The sequence below is a fragment of the Rattus norvegicus genome, chromosome 9, assembly GCF_021556685.1.
Source record: "Rattus norvegicus strain SHRSP/BbbUtx chromosome 9, alternate assembly SHRSP_T2T, whole genome shotgun sequence".
In the NCBI taxonomy this organism is placed as follows: Eukaryota; Metazoa; Chordata; class Mammalia; order Rodentia; family Muridae; genus Rattus; species Rattus norvegicus.
The window spans coordinates 22,848,876-22,868,311 of NC_141542.1; the positions used below are offsets into that span (position 1 = coordinate 22,848,876).

The following is a 19,436-nucleotide window of genomic DNA, read 5'->3' on the forward strand; positions in this document are numbered from 1 at the left end:
GTCTCAGGTAACCAGCCAATCAGCAGTTTAGGATGGCTTCCCATTGTTTTGGGTTAGGTAAGCTTCTGTTATTGAGATGAAAGGCGTCTGTTGAAACCTCCAGTTGAGTAACAGAGAGCCTGTAAAGACTGAAAGAGTGGTTGCATCTTGAAGGTGAAGGCTGGCCCTTCAGTGCCTCTGCAGCCTGAGGCAGAGTTCTATTGTGAACACAAGAGCACTTGGCCAGAGATCATAGGGGACTGCATTTTGGTTGAGCCCTGAGACCTGGATGAGCAGAGGCCTCCACAGTCCTGATAAAGGGAAGCAGAGCCACATAGATGTGAGGGAAAAATGGATCTTTGAACTGCATGTTCTCCACCTCATTTATCTTGTATACATAATATATGTAAATGACAAGGGCATCCTACTTTATCACATCTAGTCTCTCTATCTGTTAAAGCATGTGCAAATGTAAATACAGTAGAGTTAGTTCAGCAATACATTGTATCCCATTTTGTTAAAGAACTTTGTTTTATTTCTATTTATATATTTTTTCTTTTTCACTTTACGTTCTGCTCACTGACTACTGATACCTAATTACTCTCCCACAATCCTTCCCCAATTCTCCTGGCACAGTCTTCTCTGAGTGTATGAGGGCCAACTGTCTCAGTACCTCCCTTCTTTAACCAAAGCCTTTCCTGGGGGCATTGGTGAGGATGCTGGTTTTGAATGCCTTGGACTTGGCTTTCTTCATGCTCCAATTTGCTGGCTTTGAGAAGTTTGTGAAGAACTGTCTGTGAACTTGGTCCTTCATCCAGATGGTACACAAGAGGCAATGGTTTTGTTAATATTTTTGAGAGTATATTTCAATCTAACCTATCCTACTAATATCCTAACAATAACAAAGGTAATGGGAGGCTACACATCTATTCCCTTAATTTTCAGTTCTTCTCAGAGCAGCAGTGTAGAAGCCCACAAAGCTGGCAAAGTGAAGTGAGGTCAGGCAGGGGTCTTAAGAGCACAGTCCTACATTCTTAGAGTAACTCCTAGGGATTTACCATATCCATACACCCGTAGCTCCATATGCACTGGACCCCAGGGAAGTGCTCAACATTCATTGCTTTTGTCACTCAGTTTGCCACAAATGTTAGAAATCTGAAAAGTTCAGGAAAATTGAAGATGTGAATAAGTCCCAGTGACTGGAGTAAGCTCAAACAGTCTGTGACAACAAAGAACTGATTGAGCATCCAAGAGACAAGACGCTCACCAGGATCATAGTTTTATCCCAGTAAGAAAATTTGAATAATAAGTCTTCAGGTGAAAAGATAAATTAGGAGGTCATAGACCTAAAAGTTTTATCCTTTGCCCTCAGGGGAGCAGCCCTTCTGTCAGCCTTTCCTGGCCCTCGGTCACAGGATCAGAGTTCTCACCTGGAAGCAGGGTTATCTGGAAGGCACATAATACATATCCACAGACGCCTCTTTGGGTACAAACTGATAGGCAACTTCAAGGCTTAAAGTCATTGTCTCTCTCTCTCTCTCTCTCTCTCTCTCTCTCTCTCTCTCTCTCTCTTTCTCTCTCTCTCTCAGCTTGAGGCTGCACACACGCTGCATTCTTTTGTGCACTCTGCTTTTTTTATTGTAGTTTTCTTTTCTCAAACTCCCACAATCATGCACACGTCTGTTCATTACCCTTTCATTCTCACACAGACTCTTCATACACACCTCGTACATATCTCACACACACCACATGCACTCTCCTGTCATGCACACACACAGTCTTCATACACACCTCATACATATCTCACACACACCACATGCACTCTCCTGTCATGCACACACACAATCTTCACACACACCTCACACATATCTCACACACACCACATGCACTCTCCTGTCACGCACACACAAAGTCTTCACACACACCTCACATTCTCTCCTCACTCATTCTCAAATGCTCTCCTCATGCTCTCTCCCTGGCTCTCACATTTGTTCTCAGACTCGCTCCCTCATTAGCTCCCTCATTCACTCTTCACATTCTCTCTCCACTCACTCTTCACATGCTCTACTCATGCTCTCTCATTCGCTCTCACATTTGTTCTTACATTAGCTCTGTCATTTACTCTCTCATTCACTCCCTCATGCTCTCTCTCATTTAGTCTTCACATGTTCTGTAGCCTTTCTCTTGCCCCAGTCCTTTATTAATAATCCAAAAGCAGGTAGAAAAAAGAGATTTATAATCACTGCCAAATCAAATGCAAAGAATGACTACATCTCACCAAGAACTAAGAATTACAACTGTTCTCCAAAGTTTCAGGCTTGCCCTATACCCAGGCCTGTGGCCAATATAATAATAATAATTGTAAACTTATCATTATTTAAACTTTAAATCTTTACTTTTATACTTCAGAGTGCAAAGCTCTGAGATCAGCTAATTGCATTTTCCTGCGACACTCTAATGATAAATGACATAGGCAAAACTGTCAGGCAGTGGCCAGAAAGAATCAAGGTAACCCTTAGCACCCTAATTCCACTAGTGTTCTGTTCCTTGCACACAATGACTCTCATAAGGGTTCCAGTAGTTAGACTTAGTTTACTAGTATATTATTTTATATATTCTATACTTCCTTAACTAGTCTAAAATATTATGTAAAACTTACTTCCTAACTTCAATAACTTTTTCCTTTCTTAGGGTCCCAATGTTGGCTCTAATTCATTTTCTCTTATTTTCTTCAAGCTGTCTTTGGAAGTCAAACCCTAATCTAGAACTACAATTCTGCAGTTATTACATTTTTTCCAAGATGAGAATACACAGTATCCACCTGTGCCACTAGGGCTGTGCTGTGCTGTGCCCCTATGCATCAATTTCCAATTGTCTAAGAATCATAACCTCAAGGAACATCTACTTTCACAGAATTCACCAGAGCAGAAGGGGAAAGAAGTAGAAAAGTCAGATATAATACAATAATTGTGCACACCAAGGCCAACTGATAGGCAGTCACACACAAATGAAATCTATACAGCCGTGTCCAGGGCTAAGGTTTGGAGAAATGGAAACAACCAGTTTTTACAAAAAGCTACTGCGGGCTACTGAGATGTCTCCATTGTATGTTTTCCCCAGCATTAGCCAGAACTCAGAAACAAAGGGGGGTCAAAAGGATTCAGATTGGAAAGGAAGAAGTCAAAATATCACTGTTGCAGAGGATAGGGTAGTATACATGGGACACCCCAAAAGTTACAACAGAGAACACCTAAGCCTGATAAACAACTTCAGCAAAGTGGCTGGGTAAAATTAACTCAAACAAATCAGTAGCCTTCCTCTACACAAAAGGTAAACAAGCTGAGAAAGAAATTAGGGAAATGACACCTTTCATAATAGTCCCAAATCATATAAAAATACCTCAGTGTGAATTTTATCAAACAAGTGAAAGATCTGTGTGACAAGAACTTCATGATATGAAGAAAGAAATTGAAGAAGATCTCAGAAAATGGAAAGATCTCCCATGTTCATGGCTTGGCAGTATGAAGATAGTAAAAATGGCCATTTTCCCAAAGTGACCTACAGTTGCAATGCAATCTCCATCAAAATTCGATTCCAATTCTTCATAGGGTTAGACAGAACAATTTGCAAATTCATTTGGAATAACAAGTAACTCAGGATAGCTAAAACTATCCTCAACAATAAAAGGACTTCCCTGGGAATCACCATCCCTGAACTCAAGCAGTTTACAGAGCATTAGTGATAAAACTGTATGGTATTGGTATAGAGACAGGAAGATAGACCAGTGGAATAGAACTGCAGACCCAGAAATGAACCAGCACACCTATGGTCCCTTGATTTTTGACAAAGGAGACAAAAGCATCCAGTGGAAAAAGGATAGCATTTTTAGCAAAGGGTGCTGGTTCAAATGGAGGTCAGCATATGGAGGAGTACAAATCATCCTCATCTTACTGCCCTGTGTAAAGCTTATGTCCAGGTGGATCAAGGACCTCTACATCAAACCAGAGCACTCAAACTAATAGAAGCAAAAGCGGGGAAGAATCTTGAACACAAGGACACTGGAAAAAATTTCCTGAACAAAACACGAATGGCTTATGCTCTAAGATCAAGAATAGCCAAATGGGACCTCATAAAGCTACAAAGCTTCTGTAAGACAAAGGACACTGTGGTTAGGACAAAACAGCAACAAACAGATTGGGAAAAGACCTTTACTAATCCTACAACTGATAGAGGGCTAATATCCAAAATATACAAGAACTCATGAAGTTGGACTGCAGGGAGACTAATAACCCTATTAAAAATTGCAGTTCAGAGCTAAACAAAGAATTCATAGCTGAGGAATATGGAGTGGCTGAGAAGCACCAAAAGAAATGTTCAACATCTTTAGTTATGCGGGAAATGCAAATCAAAACAACCCTGAGATTCCACCTCACACCACTCTGAATGGCTAAGATCAAACACTCAGGCTATAGAAGATGGTTGCAGGGATGTGAGAAAGAGGAACACTCCTCCATTGTTGGTGAGATTGCAGACTGGTACAACCATTCTGGATATCAGTCTGGAGGTTCCTCAGAAAATTAGACATTGCACTAGCTGACGACCCAGCTATACCTCTCTTGCACATATACCCAAAAGATGCTCCAACATACAACAGGGCACATGCTCCACCTTGTTCATAGCAGCCTTATTTATAATAGTCAGAAAATGAAAAGATCCCAGATGCCCTTCAACAGAGGAATGGAAACAGAAAGTGTGGTACATCTACACATTGGAGTACTACAGAGATATGAAAAACAATGACTTCATGAAATTCATAGGCAAAGAGAATGAACTAAAACATATCATCCTGAATGAGTTAACCCAATCACAGAAACACACACATGGTATGCACTCATTGATAAGTGGATATTACCACAAATGCTCAAATTCTACAAGATTCACAGACCAAATGAAACTCAGTAAGGATGACCAAAATGCTGATTCTTCACTCCTTCCTTTAAAGGAGAAGAAGAATCCATATTGAAGGGATAGGGATGCAAAGTTTAAAACAGAGCCTAGAGGCATGGCCATTCAGAGTCTACCCCACATGTGGCGTATACATATACAGCCTTCAAACTAGATAAGGTGGATGAAGCTAAGAAGTGCAGGCTGATAGGAACTGGATATAGATGTCTCCTGAGAGGCACAGCCAGATCATGTCAAATACAGCGGTGAATGCTAGCAGCAAACCATTGAACTGAGAACTGGACCTCAGTTGGAGGAATTACAGAAAGATTGAAAGAGCTGAAGGGACTTGCAACCCCATAAGAACAACCATGGCTGCCAAGCAGAGTTCCCAGAGACTAAAGCAGTACCCAACCACTATACAGGGACTGTGCCATGGCTCCATCTGCATGTGTATCAGAGGATGGTCTTCTTGGGCACAAATGGAATGAGCAGCCCTTGGTCCTGCCTAGGCTGGGAAAGTGGATGGCTGGTGAAGGGAATACTTTTATAGCAGAGGTGGAGGGCGATGGTATTCAGACTTATTTCTGGAAAACAAGGAAGGAATAACATTTGAATACGAAATGAAAAATATCCAACTAAAAATCAACAACAACAAAATGGTACTTTGAGCTTCGAATCAAAAAAAGCCACAGTCAGGAAACAGAGAATTGTATGCCTCTGGTTTTCTTCAAATATGCTTGGGGCCCAGGTAGGTTCTGGGCCCAGGCTGGACCAAGCAGGTTCCTGCCACTGACTGCTCCTCTATTCCTGTTTCCAGGGGCATCATGCAGATTAATATTGGGCAAGAGATGTGGGAAGAGCTGGTCAGAAGTGGCTTTATTTCCTGTGGTCTCAGGATTATCTGCATTCCAGGGTGTTCAGCATTTTCTGCCCCCGGATTTGGGTGCAGGATTCCCGATGGCTTTAAACTCCCTTATACCATGTTTATATGTCCTGGGAGATATTACAGAAAAATTAATGTTTATCCTATTAATTTGGTCAAAACTGTCATCGACAGTATAATTTAGAGGTAACTATATATTTGACAGCAAGCCTACACAGTGGGTAATGTATGCATGATGAAGTTGAAATTCAGAGTTGAAAACACAGTGCACAGTGACTGTATAAATGCCTGTGAATCTCAGTCTGACTGGGAAGTGATTTGATGCCAAGTCCCCAAGAGAATGCAGAGATCCATCCCTCCCTGATAGCTGCGGGACTTCAGATGTTGACACTAGTGATCAATAAAGAATGTTCTTAAGAGTGAAGAGTTTGAGATTACTCCTTCATTGACCAGAATACATCCAATTTACTTGATAGTAACCAGATGCAGGTAGTCAATATATACAGTCTATATCCTTATCAAAATAGAAAAGCAAATGAGCAAAACAACAACAACAGATAAATAACAAATCTTCAAATGAATAGAAGGAAAACCAAATAACCAAAACAATTAAAAATTAACCAAACTTTAAATAGAGGAATTGCACTAAGCATTTTTTGCTGCTCCTTTTGCAAAATAGACTTATAGCCTGTGGCTTGCCTTGGAGACATAGTAGACAAGCAGTTAGTGATGGTAATAATCTTTCAAGAGGAGTGGAAGTAGGTCTGTTTTGTTGGAGTGGGGGTATTAAGGAAAAAGCCATCCAACACTGAGTATAAATGATATTACAGACTTTGTCACAAAGTCTTTCCAATATTGTGAACTGATCTCCATGAAACTCTTCTGGATGACCCATCAGGACAAGTACAAATTTACACGTGCACGGTCTTTCTGGATGACCAGCAGCTCTTGATTGATGTGCATCAGCACTTCTCTGAGTCCCTTAAAAAGTGTACACTTGCTGGAGAGAGGCAAGGTGAAAATACAGCGTATTCAATCCAAAGAAATCAAACTAAAGGAGGAAAATGCAGTCCACAATTGCTATGGACATTACAGATGAGATGCAATAGTGGTGTATTTGCTGTGCACACTTAGTTCTCCTCCTGTAGTTCTTCTCTCCAAGGGAGATTTTGTCCTGGACTGTGTCATGTTCGAGTTTCTGCTGGAGAATTTCAGACCTAGCAGACCAAGGGAATAAAGATTTAGTGAGTGGTTGTCAATTCAGCTCTCCCTCTTACATCGGCTCTATTCAGTTGGATAATCCAGCATGACCTGTCACCTGAGGTCAGTCCCTGCATCCTAAAGTGTCCTAGAGTACCTGCGCTTGGATTTATATCTCACCTTTCAAACTGCTAGAATTTGAACTGTGGACTATGCACTGTACTGGGATTAAGAGAAAAATGAGCATTTTTTTCCCACTGGTCCAGGTATATGACATTGAATAATAACATTGTAGCTATGTCTGAATCTGAGTTCAAGAGAGGTATGAGCAACCTAGAATACCATGTGGATTCCTTCTGGAGAACATGCCCAGAATTGAGGTGAAATTTCTGATTATGTTAGCACTGAAGGAACCCGTCTAGTTTCCATTTGTAACCACGGTATCTGCAAATACACAGAGAAGCCATCTCACTTCAAATTCATGCTCACCGCACAGATCTTGTAATCCCTGAGAATGTGCTCCATGCAAATCTTCCCAGCGTACACATGGACATTAAAGGTGATTGTGATGTAGAAACACACCAGCACCCCTGTAAGTCTATGCTAGTGTAAGGCAATTTGTGAGAGGACAGAAGAGAAAATGTCCTCAGATCTTTCCGGAGAGATCACAGGAAGAAAGGAGTAGAACATAGCAAGAAATCCAGAGGATAATATATATATTGTTTCATGGGCAAAATTCACATGAACTGTACCAGAACAATACTCTGAGTAGCTCCTTAGCTGCCTGAGGCTGAAATCCAGGTGGGGTGGTCATCCACCCAAAAAGGGTATTTATATAGGGAAGGATATTCAAATGGCCTCTTCCAGCCTGTGTTCCTACCTGAACATTAATGCTTAATGTAAAGATTCCCCAGGATTCGCTGGAGGCATAAAAACAAATGTTGAGTGGGATATGTACATAGTGGCCAGACCTATACACAGCTCAGTCAGTGATGTGCTGTCCTCCCATAAACCGACATAGACTCAGGGTTCTTTCTCCATTAACAATCTGGCTTAGCAAGTCCCAAAGGCTGTGTAGAGCTGTCTTGTTGCTCAGCAAAGGATCATATGTTGGTGGTGGACTAGACTCTTGTTCTTGTTCACTCTTTCAGACTTTCCCCAAAGTGTGCAACTTCTTCTAATCGGAGCTGTCTTTACCATAGCCTGAGTGACTTCATGCCCAAAGCTAGAATCATAGGAAATCTTCATAACCAGGATCCAAATCAACAAATTTTCTCCCCGTAATGTGATTGTTCCACAGATAATTGAATAAGTAAGTAAAAGCTTGCATGGATTATCTCACACTGAATCAGAATCTATGGAAGGGCTCCATCGTATGGTACACTTTTACTCCTTGGCTGATGGACGTCTGGATAGATTCTCCTTCAAGTTTACTCTGGGACCACTACAACATTGATGCTCCCTAGTTGCAATGGCAATACCTACTCCTTGTTGTGGAATCACTCGGTTAACTAAAACTTCTGTTCCACTTTCTGAACATGGCTTCTCATAGGGCTACCTGTTCTTACACTGTCAGACCCATTTGAAGCTCATCATTTCTCCTAACCCATTGAGGCTGAAATTAACTGAGAGAAAATGATGTTGATCGACAGCACTTGCAGAATGCTACACAGATAACATAGAGGAGCGCTATGGATTATCTGTGCACCTAAAGGGGTTCCTGAAACTGCCCTGTTCTTGCACCACAGCATAGCTATGGGACTTTTTCTGGATGACGATACAATTCCAAGCAACTCAAATTCTCAATGAATAAAATCCAAGCCAAACTCCCAGGGGAAGTTGTAGTGTGCCAAGGTAGCTCGAAAGAAATGGTAGCAGGCAATGTGGAAAGCAACCTTGGAGAAGACACAGTGAGTGACACAACCTTCCAGTGGCCTTTCACAATTCACAAAGAACAGAGAAGCAGAATAAACTCATGGATTTTTCTAGAGAAGCCTTGCCCTTACCTCCCAGTACTCCATTCCTTTGATGTGCTCCAAAGGATTTCAATGCAGATCAGTAGTTTTCCCCCTAATCACTTGAAAATCTAACTTTACAGGTGTGTTTGTGTCCTCTTTTTGGGGGTTGCATTTCTAAAGGATTGTATTGTCCTGCTTCTACACCATAACAAAAAGGGACCTGCAAGCTCTAGGCCTGTACCATTTGTTACCCCTGTGAAACACGACTCACTTGAACATATTTCCACTCCTTCCCCAGACTTCATAAGATAATTCATTCTGAAATTTTTGGAAACAATAAATTAGTAATTTAAGTGTCCTTTTGCTGTACAGAGCTAGATGGAGATGCCAAATGACTGGGCAGCTCTATTTCATGTTTCATGGATGTAAAGTGAATGCTTAGAGTACTTTTCTCATGAAACTTGGAAATAGAGGGAAACATACGTTCACTACTGCAAACACACACACACACACACACATATACCCACACACCACACACACACACACACACACACACACACACAGACAAACACACACACACAGATACACACTCGCATGCACAAATGAAAACTTTGCTCTTATGCAGCACATTTCCTGTTGAGTGAGGAATTAGAGGGAACAATGCTGTGTACAAGTCTCTTAGACACAAGCAAGATGTGCTGCCCTGGCCTGTACTCATTTCCACTTCAGGAAACCTTTCTATGCAGATACTTGCTGGTCCGACAAGTAAGTTACATGTTCTGCACAGATAGCCTAAACAACACAACATCAAATTCCCAAGAGAGATTTCTAGGAAAAGACTCCATCAAGCTCTATGCTGACTCATCATAGGCCCCTCACTAAAGCTACCCTGTTTCCTTCATAGAAGTCTTTGGAAGCATCAGAGAAGACCGTAACTCATGGTCAGTTACCAGGAACATTCGATCACATTAGAGTTCCTGTGATATTAAAACAACCTCAGTGTCAGTCAGAAAAAGGCTAAATAAATAACATACAGTGAATTTTCTGAAATGCAGCACTGTGTACAATATTGAGAGGGAATCTATCCTGAAAGAATGCAGTGCCCATGATATAGTCAGCAAAGCAATGTCAGCAGAGGGTTGCACTCTAGGATTCCATGCAATATCATGGTGAAGCCAATAAGACAATCCAGAATCTTCCCGGGGGATAACTCTGTTCAGGTAAAGTAAAGAAATCTAATCCTTATTTTTAAAATAGCTGAATGGTTTAAGAATGTGTTGAGACAAATAAGAGAGGGGGCTCCACTTGGAACTGGACGAATGATGCAAAGACTGCTGGCCAGCACAAAACAGGAAGCTTCATGTTTGTTGAGAGACCTAGGCTTAAAGGACTAAGTTAGATAATGACTGGACAAAACTGCATGTCATGAACTGGCCTCCCCGCATGCTCCCTAAGATGCAGGTCAGCACAGCAATGCACCTTTCTTGGTGAGAATTGGGGGTATATACGGATAACTTTGTTCTTGAAGTCTCAAGTCTCTCATGCCAACCCTCAGCCTTTGAGAAACCTTTTCCACATCCTTGCTCTTCTAACCAGCTTCAGGTTGTAAGGCCCAGTTATGAACTCTCCAGGACCACTCAAATAAGACAGGACTGACATGCTGCTCCTCAGGCTCTGTAGTTACCCAAGATCTATGAAGCATGAAGTCACCATCTTCATATACAGGGACATGCGGGGAGGAAGAACAAAAGCCACCACAAATGACAATGAGAACCATTTCTTTGGCATTTCCACTGAAGGGTTAAAATTTCTAAAAGTTAGTCCTGAACAAAGTCTGAGTATGCCTAAAGAATTTGAGATAGGGCTCCAAGGACACTGGCCATCTGGAGCTACCTCCCTTCCCTTCCTTCACTCCCTGATACGAGTCATCCCTTAGCTGAGCGAGATAAGACACCTTGCCCATACTGCCAAGATGCTAGAATGCTTTGTTAATACAATTCCGCACAGAAAACGAATAACTGTACACCCTTTGTACTAACCAATTACTGGTTTTCCCTATATAAGCTCCGGCGTAGAGAGGCTCGGGGCTGGACTCAATCTCCTGTGTGAGATATGTGTCAGCCCGAGATCTCGTAAATAAAACTGCCTCTTGCTGATTACATCAAGACTGGCTTCTCGTGTTTCCTGGGGGTACCCCAACCCGTGACTGGAGCGAGAGTCTCCCCAAAATCTGGGGGTCTTTCATTGGGGGCTCGTCCGGTATAGGAGCGTAACCCCCGGAGATCCGAATGCCTCTTGGAGGTACGTTAGTGTGAGTGCTGGAAAGCGGCCGCTGTGTGAGTGTGAGAGTAGTGTGTGTGTGAATTAAGTCCTGTAGTCTGTGTTTTTCAGTACCGGTTTAAGGTCTTGGTGCACTGTCTGGGCAGAAGAAGACTCCCCACTCCGTTGTTTTTGAGTGCACTCGAGTGGATGGGCTTCCCACTCTGTGTTGTTTTTGAGTGCACTCGAGTGGATGGGCTTCCCACTCTGTTGTTTTTGAGTGTACTCGGGTGGATGGGCTTCCCACTCCGTTGTTGTTGAGTGCACTCGGGTGGACGGGCTTCCCACCCCGTTGTTTTTAAGTACACTTGGGTAGATGGGCTTCCTACCCCGTATTTAAGTGTGCTTGGATGGAAGGGCTTCCCACCCCGGACAGACACCTGTGAGTAGGTACTGGGTTTCTACTTCGAATAGCTGTTTTCTTTTTGTTCTTTTTTTTTTTAGATAGCAGAAGTGAGGACGCCCCAGCTCTGGGAGGCGTCCCACGAGCCGACTTTTGTCGGGAGGACCCAGCAGGTGACAGTCATAGAGATCAGACTGTGACTTTTCGTAACCAAGGAGACGGAGAACTTCTCCTACCTGGGCGGTGGATTCGAGACCCAACGCCGTCCGAGGTTGCGTTTGGCTGGATATATCAGTCCAGGCGCAGACGAGTGTGTGTAGACGCACTGCTTTTTCTTTTTGGGGTTTCATTTTTTTGTCTAGTCCTTTTTTTCTTCACCATGGGACAGTCTGTGTCCACCCCGTTGAGTCAAACTTTGAATCATTGGTCAGAGGTTAAAACTAGAGCCCAAAATTTGCTCGTGGAAGTAAGAAAGGGACGTTGGCAAACTTACTGCACTTCTGAAACTTACTGCACTTCTGAATGGCCAACATTTGGAGTAGGTTGGCCACCAGAGGGCACTCTAGACCAAGCTATTATTTCATCAGTCAAAAAGATTGTCTTTCAGCCTGGGCCTGGATCTCACCCGGATCAGGTCCCTTACAATGTAGTATGGGAAAACCTCGCCTCTGACCCCCCCCCCCCCGTGGCTGAAGGCCTGGTCCCGACCATCCCCATCCCCGGCTTCACACGTATTGGTAGCACAGGAGCTACAGACGGAGAAGAAGACAACCCCCCGGATTTATCCTGACATCGAGGGGCCTCCAGATGAAAATGAGCCCACACCGTCGGCACCCAGTCCTCCTCCTCCCCCTTATCAGCATGGCAAACCTGAGGGTCCTGCAGCTGGTACCAGAAGCCGGCGCGGGACCGGTCCAGAGGGTCCTCCTTCAGCTCCCACCTTCCCACTTAGGGCCTATGGCCCCCCTGTAGATCCTCCTGAACTCAACCCTTACAGTATTGGCCTTTCTCCTCAGCTGACCTTTATAACTGGAAAACTAACCATGATTCTTTCTCTGAAAATCCTTCCAGTTTAACTAATCTCATAGAGTCCCTGATGTTCTCCCATCAGCCCACTTGGGATGATTGTCAGCAGCTTTTACAGGTTCTTTTTACCACTGAAGAGAAGGAACGGATTCTCCTAGAAGCTCGGAAGCATGTTCCAGGACCAGACGGAACTCCGACCAGGATTCCCAACCTCATTGACGCTGCCTTCCCCCTTGATCGCCCCCCCTGGGATTATAACACGACTCAAGGTAGGGAGAGGTTGACCACTTACCGCCGGGCTCTCGTGGCAGGTCTCAAGGGGGCAGCTCGTCGCCCCACTAATTTGGCCAAGGTAAGAGAGGTACTTCAGGGACCCACGGAGGTCCCCTCTGTGTTCTTAGAGAGGCTTCTGGAGGCGTATCGAAGGTACACTCCCTTTGACCCTTTGTCTGAGGGACAGCAGGCAGCAGTAGCCATGTCCTTTATAGGTCAGTCCTACCTGGACATCAAGCGCAAGTTACAAAGACTAGAGGGCCTACAAGATCTTACAGTAAAAGACTTAGTTAAGGAAGCAGAGAAAGTGTACCATAAGAGAGAGACAGAAGAAGAGAAGAAAGAGAGGGAGAAAAAGGAAAGAGAAGAAAGAGAAGATGAGAGAGATAGATGTAGGGACCAGAATTTAACACGAATACTGGCCACAGTAGTACCTGAAGGAAACAGGAATGTAGGGAGAAAGATAGAGAATCTGGGCAACCCACGCCACCGGAACAACTGGGCTTCACAAGATCGGAGACTTTCACGGATGGATAAAGGACTTTCACAGGTAGATAAAGACCAGTGCCGTTACTGCATGAATAAAGGACATTGGGCCAGGGATTGTCCGAACAAGAGAGAAAAGATGCGGAGTCCCAGGACCCTTGCCCTGAGGAACGAAGATGATTAGGACAGTCAGGGCTCGTACTCCCTCCCCGAGCCTAGGGTAATTTTAGATGTGGAGGGAACCCCCGTGGACTTCCTAGTAGATACGGGGGCAGAGTTTTCAGTTTTACAACACCCTCTGGGGAAGCTTACTGACAAGACCAGTTTGGTGGTGGGGACAACCGGCATGAAAATACACAAGTGGACAACAGCTCGCCGTGTCAATTTAGGGGCTGGCCGGGTATCCCATTCTTTCTTAGTAGTGCCTGAGTGTCCCACCCCCTTGCTCGGTCGAGACCTGCTGACTAAAATGAATGCCGAAATACAGTTTTCACCGGAAGGACCCCTAATAAAGTGGCACCCCCCCAGGCCAGTATGGACTTTGACTTTCAATTTGGCTGACGAGTATCGCATACATGAAAAAGGTAAGAAGATGGACAACCCGCAGTGGTGGCTTTCCAGGTTCCCCGAAGCCTGGGCGGAGACTGGGGGGTTGGAATGGCCTCCCAAGTTCCCCCTATAGTGATTGCAATCAAGTCAGGTGCTATTCCCATCAGTGTGTGCCAGTACCCTATGGGCAAGGAAGCGAAAGAAGGCATTCGGCCTCATATAAACAAATTTTTACAACTGGGCATCCTAACCCCATGCCGGTCCTCCTGGAACACCCCACTATTACCAGTAAAGAAGCCTGGGACACGAGACTATCGACCCGTTCAGGACTTGAGAGAGGTCAACAAAAGGGTAGAAGATGTACATCCCATAGTGCCTAATCCCTACACCCTCCTCAGCACTCTGCCGCCAGAGAGGATATGGTACACTGTCTTAGACCTCAAAGATGCTTTCTTTAGCCTGAGATTACACCCCACCAGCCAACATCTGTTTGCCTTTGAGTGGAAGGACCCGGAAACCGGACATTCTGGACAATTGACTTGGACCAGACTACCACAGGGGTTCAAGAATTCACCCACACTCTTTGATGAGGCTCTACATCGGGACCTGACGATTTTCAGAACCAATAACCCACAGCTGACTCTTCTTCAATATGTTGATGATTTACTTTTAGGTGCTGAAACCCAGGATGAGTGCCAAAAAGGGACTGAACAATTACTATCTGAATTAGGTCGCCTAGGATACCGGGCATCAGCGAAGAAAGCGCAGTTATGCCGCACAGAGGTGACTTACCTGGGCTACATCCTTAGGGATGGTAAGCGATGGCTCACAGAAGCCCGGAAAAAGACTGTGCTTCAGATACCTGTACCTCAGACGCCTCGACAGGTGAGAGAATTCCTAGGCACCGCCGGGTTCTGCCGGCTGTGGATTCCTGGGTTCGCTGCACTGGCTGCCCCCCTCCACACCTTGACCAGGTTAGAGACTGAGTTCCAGTGGAAGCCTGAACATCAAATGGCCTTTGATGCCATCAAACGGGCCTTATTGACTGCACCTGCTCTAGTCCTGCCTGACCTAACCAAACCTTTTACGCTGTTTGTAGATGAGAGAGCGGGGGTAGCAAAGGGAGTGCTGACACAGACCCTGGGTCCCTGGAAGCGGCCTGTAGCGTACCTCTCCAAGAAGCTAGACCCAGTGGCTAGCGGTTGGCCGTCCTGCCTCAAGATCATTGCAGCAGTAGCTACTCTGATAAAAGACTCTGATAAACTAACCCTAGGTCAGCCAGTAACGATTATAGCCCCACACGCTCTAGAAAGTGTTATCCGGCAGCCCCCAGACAGGTGGATAACTAATGCCCGCCTGACTCACTACCAGAGCCTGCTACTGAATGATAGAGTTTCTTTTGGCGCTCCTGTCATTCTAAATCCAGCCACGCTGCTCCCAGAGACAACAGGTCAGAACCCAATACATGTGTGTACAGACATCTTGGCCAAGGCCTCTAGTACCAGAGAAGATCTGACGGATGTCCCCCTACCTGGCTGCCCCTCCTGGTTTACGGACGGCAGCAGTTTCCTGGTAGAAGGAAAGAGGAAGGCGGGAGCGGCAGTGGTGGATGGGAGAAGGACCATTTGGTCCAGTGGACTGCCAGAGGGTACCTCAGCCCAGAAGGCTGAATTAATAGCCCTCACTCAGGCTTTGAGGCTGGCTGAAGGAAAAAACATTAACATTTACACTGACAGTCGCTATGCTTTTGCCACTGCACATGTCCATGGGGCCATCTACAGACAGAGAGGACTCTTGACGTCCATGGGAAAAGAAATTAAAAATAAAGATGAGATTCTCAGCCTCCTAGAAGCTATACACCTCCCAAGAAAGGTAGCCGTCATCCACTGTCCCGGACATCAGGGGGGACAGGATGCTGTGGCAAAAGGCAACCGTATGGCAGATGCCACTGCCAAACAGGCCGCACTTGGGGCTGTAATTCTGACAGTGGTAAATAAAGAGCTTCCCCCAACCTAAAAGACTCCAGCTTCCAATACACCCAAGAAGAGCTAGAGGAATTTCATCAGTCTGATTGGGTACAAGGATTTTCTCCCTGCGGTGTGGCTGAGACAGCAGATGGCAAACAAGTCCTCCCAAACAAGGAAGGACGCGACTTCATTACCAACCTCCATCGTCTGACCCACCTGGGTACACGGAAGTTAACAGAACTTGTGAAATCCTCTGGATACTATGTTCAGAGATTACCAGACTTAGCCCAAGAGGTTGTACAGAGTTGTCAAGCCTGTGCACTTGTCAACTCTAATAGACCCCCGTCTCTCCATGGCAAGAGACTTAGGGGAGATAGGCCGGGGGCTCATTGGGAAATTGACTTTACAGAAATAACTCCAGCCAGGTATGGTAATAAATATCTACTAGTGTTCGTAGACACCTTCTCAGGCTGGGTAGAAGCATTCCCTACCCGCTCAGAAACAGCTCAAGTGGTGGCTAAGAAGATACTGGAAGAGATCTTTCCACGGTTTGGACTCCCCAAGGTAATCGGGTCTGACAATGGACCTGCTTTCGTTGCCCAGGTAAGTCAGGGGCTGGCCAGTCAGCTGGGGATTAATTGGAAATTACATTGTGCTTACAGACCCCAGAGCTCAGGACAGGTAGAAAGAATGAATAGAACCCTTAAAGAGACCTTGACTAAATTGGTCTTAGAGACCGGCGGGAAAGATTGGACAGCCCTCCTTCCCTTCGCTCTGTTCTGTGCTCGGAACACTCCGGGAAGGTTTAAGCTGACACCCTATGAGATTCTATGGGGCAGTCCGCCACCTATAGGTGAAGCCGGGGGAATACATGATCCTGACCCTCCTCTTTCTCAACCCCTCCTCACCCGCCTTAGGGCTCTTGAGATTGTCAGACGCCAGGTGTGGGACTTGCTGAAGGAGACCTACCGGACGGAAAGCCCCAACATCCCACACGGATTTCAGGTCGGAGATCTGGTTCTGGTCAGACGGCACCGAGCCAGTAACCTTGAACCTCGCTGGAAAGGACCTTATTCAGTCCTACTCACCACCCCGACAGCTATAAAGGTCGACGGAATAGCTGCCTGGATCCACGCATCACACGCTAAGAAGGCTCCCAAGACCCCTGAAGATGAATGGACTGTGGAAAGGACTCCTCACCCTCTTAAGCTTCGCCTCCGCCGCCGCTTCACCCCGGGAGATGACATCGAATAAGGATCCACATTCCCCCCAACAACTAACTTGGCAGGTTTTCTCTTCAACAGGAGACCTAGTGTGGTCCGTCACTGGTAAACATCCCCTCTGGACCTGGTGGCCACCACTGTACCCGTCCTGGTGTAAGCTGGCTGCGGGAGCACCAGGGTGGGGCTTAGAACATATGGCCCCTGATGAGGTGAATGACATACTAGATTTCTCACCACACTTATACACTTCCCCCCCCCGGTTTGGAGGACCTGGAGCTGTACATGCTCCACCCCCGAAACCCGATGCCGGCTGCCGGACTCCTGGGGCTAGGACAGAACTAACTAAGACCCCCTTCGATGTCTGCCCAAAGAACAGGCCCCTCAGGTCTGATATGTGGAAATGTGGAGGAGAATCACACTTTTTCTGTTATTATTGGGGCTGTGAGACTACAGGGCAGACAAGCTGGAATCCCTCGTCCACTTGGGGTTCTATAGACGTCAAATGGGCCAAGGGTAGGGTTGCCACCCTCAACATCACCTTTACTCAAATGGGAAAAAAATACACCAAAGACTGGTTCCAGATCCGACGCTGGGGACTGCGCCTCTACGTACCTGGAACAGATCCTGGAATTCTCCTAGATATTAGACTTAAGGTAGAATCTATTAGCCCCAAAATTATAGACCCAAGCGCTGTTCTTAGGAATAGACGACCCCTCACCAAACCTAGGCCCAAAACTACTACTACTACGACTACTACTACTTTAAAACCTGAGGTTTCTACACTTGCCGGGGACATGACCACGGGAAATAACCTGGCCCCTCACTTGCCCAGTGCCCAGGAACGCATGTTTAGGCTGGTCCAAGGTGCTTTCCAGGCCCTTAATTACTCCAATCCCGATCTGACATCAGAATGTTGGTTTTGTCTTTCCTCGAGCCCCCCTTATTACGAGGGGATAGCAATCTCGGCAAACTTCACCATAGACTCTAACCCTGAAATTTGCCTTTACACCAACAAGCCCCGGCTAACTTTAACTGAGGTATTGGGAGAGGGAACGTGTGTGGGAAAGGATCCCCAGTCTCACAGACACTTATGTCGCTATGTTATCCCAGTTGACACCACCCCCTCCGATATTGCTTCTTACTTAATTCCTCCTTCTGGGTTTTGGTGGGCCTGCGCCTCTGGCCTCACCCCCTGCTTGGCTGACTCGGTGGTCAATAGGCTTTCAGATTACTGTGTAATGGTACAGTTGGTCCCAAGAATCTATTACCTTCATTCTGAAGAACTCTTGTCTCTATATGGTCAGAACCCCAGGACCAAAAGAGAGCCCATCTCCCTAACGGTAGCCATACTCCTGGGCTTGGGAGTAGCCGCTGGGGTAGGTACCGGATCAGCCGCTTTAATTACAGGACCACAACAATTACATCAGGGGCTAACAGCTTTAAACACTGCCATTTCTGAAGATATAGAGGCGTTAGAAAAATCCATCAGTCATCTAGAAGAATCCCTGACTTCCTTGTCAGAGGTGGTGCTTCAAAATAGAAGAGGGTTAGATTTACTATTCCTTAAAGAAGGAGGGCTGTGTGCTGCTTTAAGAGAAGAGTGCTGTTTTTATCTTGACCACTCTGGGACCATTAAAGATTCTATGGCTAAACTTAGAGAAAGGTTAGATAAGAGACGAGGAGAACGAGAAAACACTGATAACTGGTTTCAAAGCTGGTTCAATAGTTCCCCATGGCTTACCACCCTGTTGTCAGCTTTAGCTGGTCCCTTGATTATCCTCCTCCTTTTGCTCAGTGTTGGGCCCTACATCATTAACCGCCTTTTTGCTTTTATTAGAGAACGGATTAGTGCTATACAAGTCCTTATGTTGAGACAACAGTATCGGGCTGTACGGAGTGAAGAGCCACTAGACGCTAGATTCATCATGGAGTCCTAGGATTAGGACTACTTACTAAGAGCAGAGGGGAATGAAGGGTTAAAATTTCTAAAAGTTAGTCCTGAACAAAGTCTGACTATGCCTAAAAGAATTTGAGATAGGGCTCCAAGGACACTGGCCATCTGGAGCTACCTCCCTTCCCTTCCTTCACTCCCTGATACGAGTCATCCCTTAGCTGAGCGAGATAAGACACCTTGCCCATACTGCCAAGATGCTAGAATGCTTTGTTAATACAATTCCGCACAGAAAAAAAATAACTGTACACCCTTTGTACTAACCAATTACTGGTTTTCCCTATATAAGCTCCGGCGTAGAGAAGCTAGGGGCTGGACTCAATCTCCTGTGT

The 19,436-nt window shown here is 45.4% G+C and overlaps 1 protein-coding gene across 2 annotated transcripts in view; it reads right to left on the reverse strand.

Moving 5' to 3' along the window:
* Window positions 1–6,222: 6,222 nt before the first annotated feature.
* Window positions 6,223–19,436, reverse strand: part of Spetex2gl1 (Spetex-2G protein like 1) — a 92,937-nt gene continuing 79,723 nt past the window's right edge. Inside the window, 1 exon segment of one of the 2 annotated variants that reach the window (NM_001433367.1) lies at window positions 6,223–7,026. In NM_001433367.1, the coding sequence (NP_001420296.1) occupies window positions 7,021–7,026 (6 nt within the window). In that variant the 3' untranslated portion in view covers window positions 6,223–7,020. 2 annotated transcript variants of the gene reach the window in all.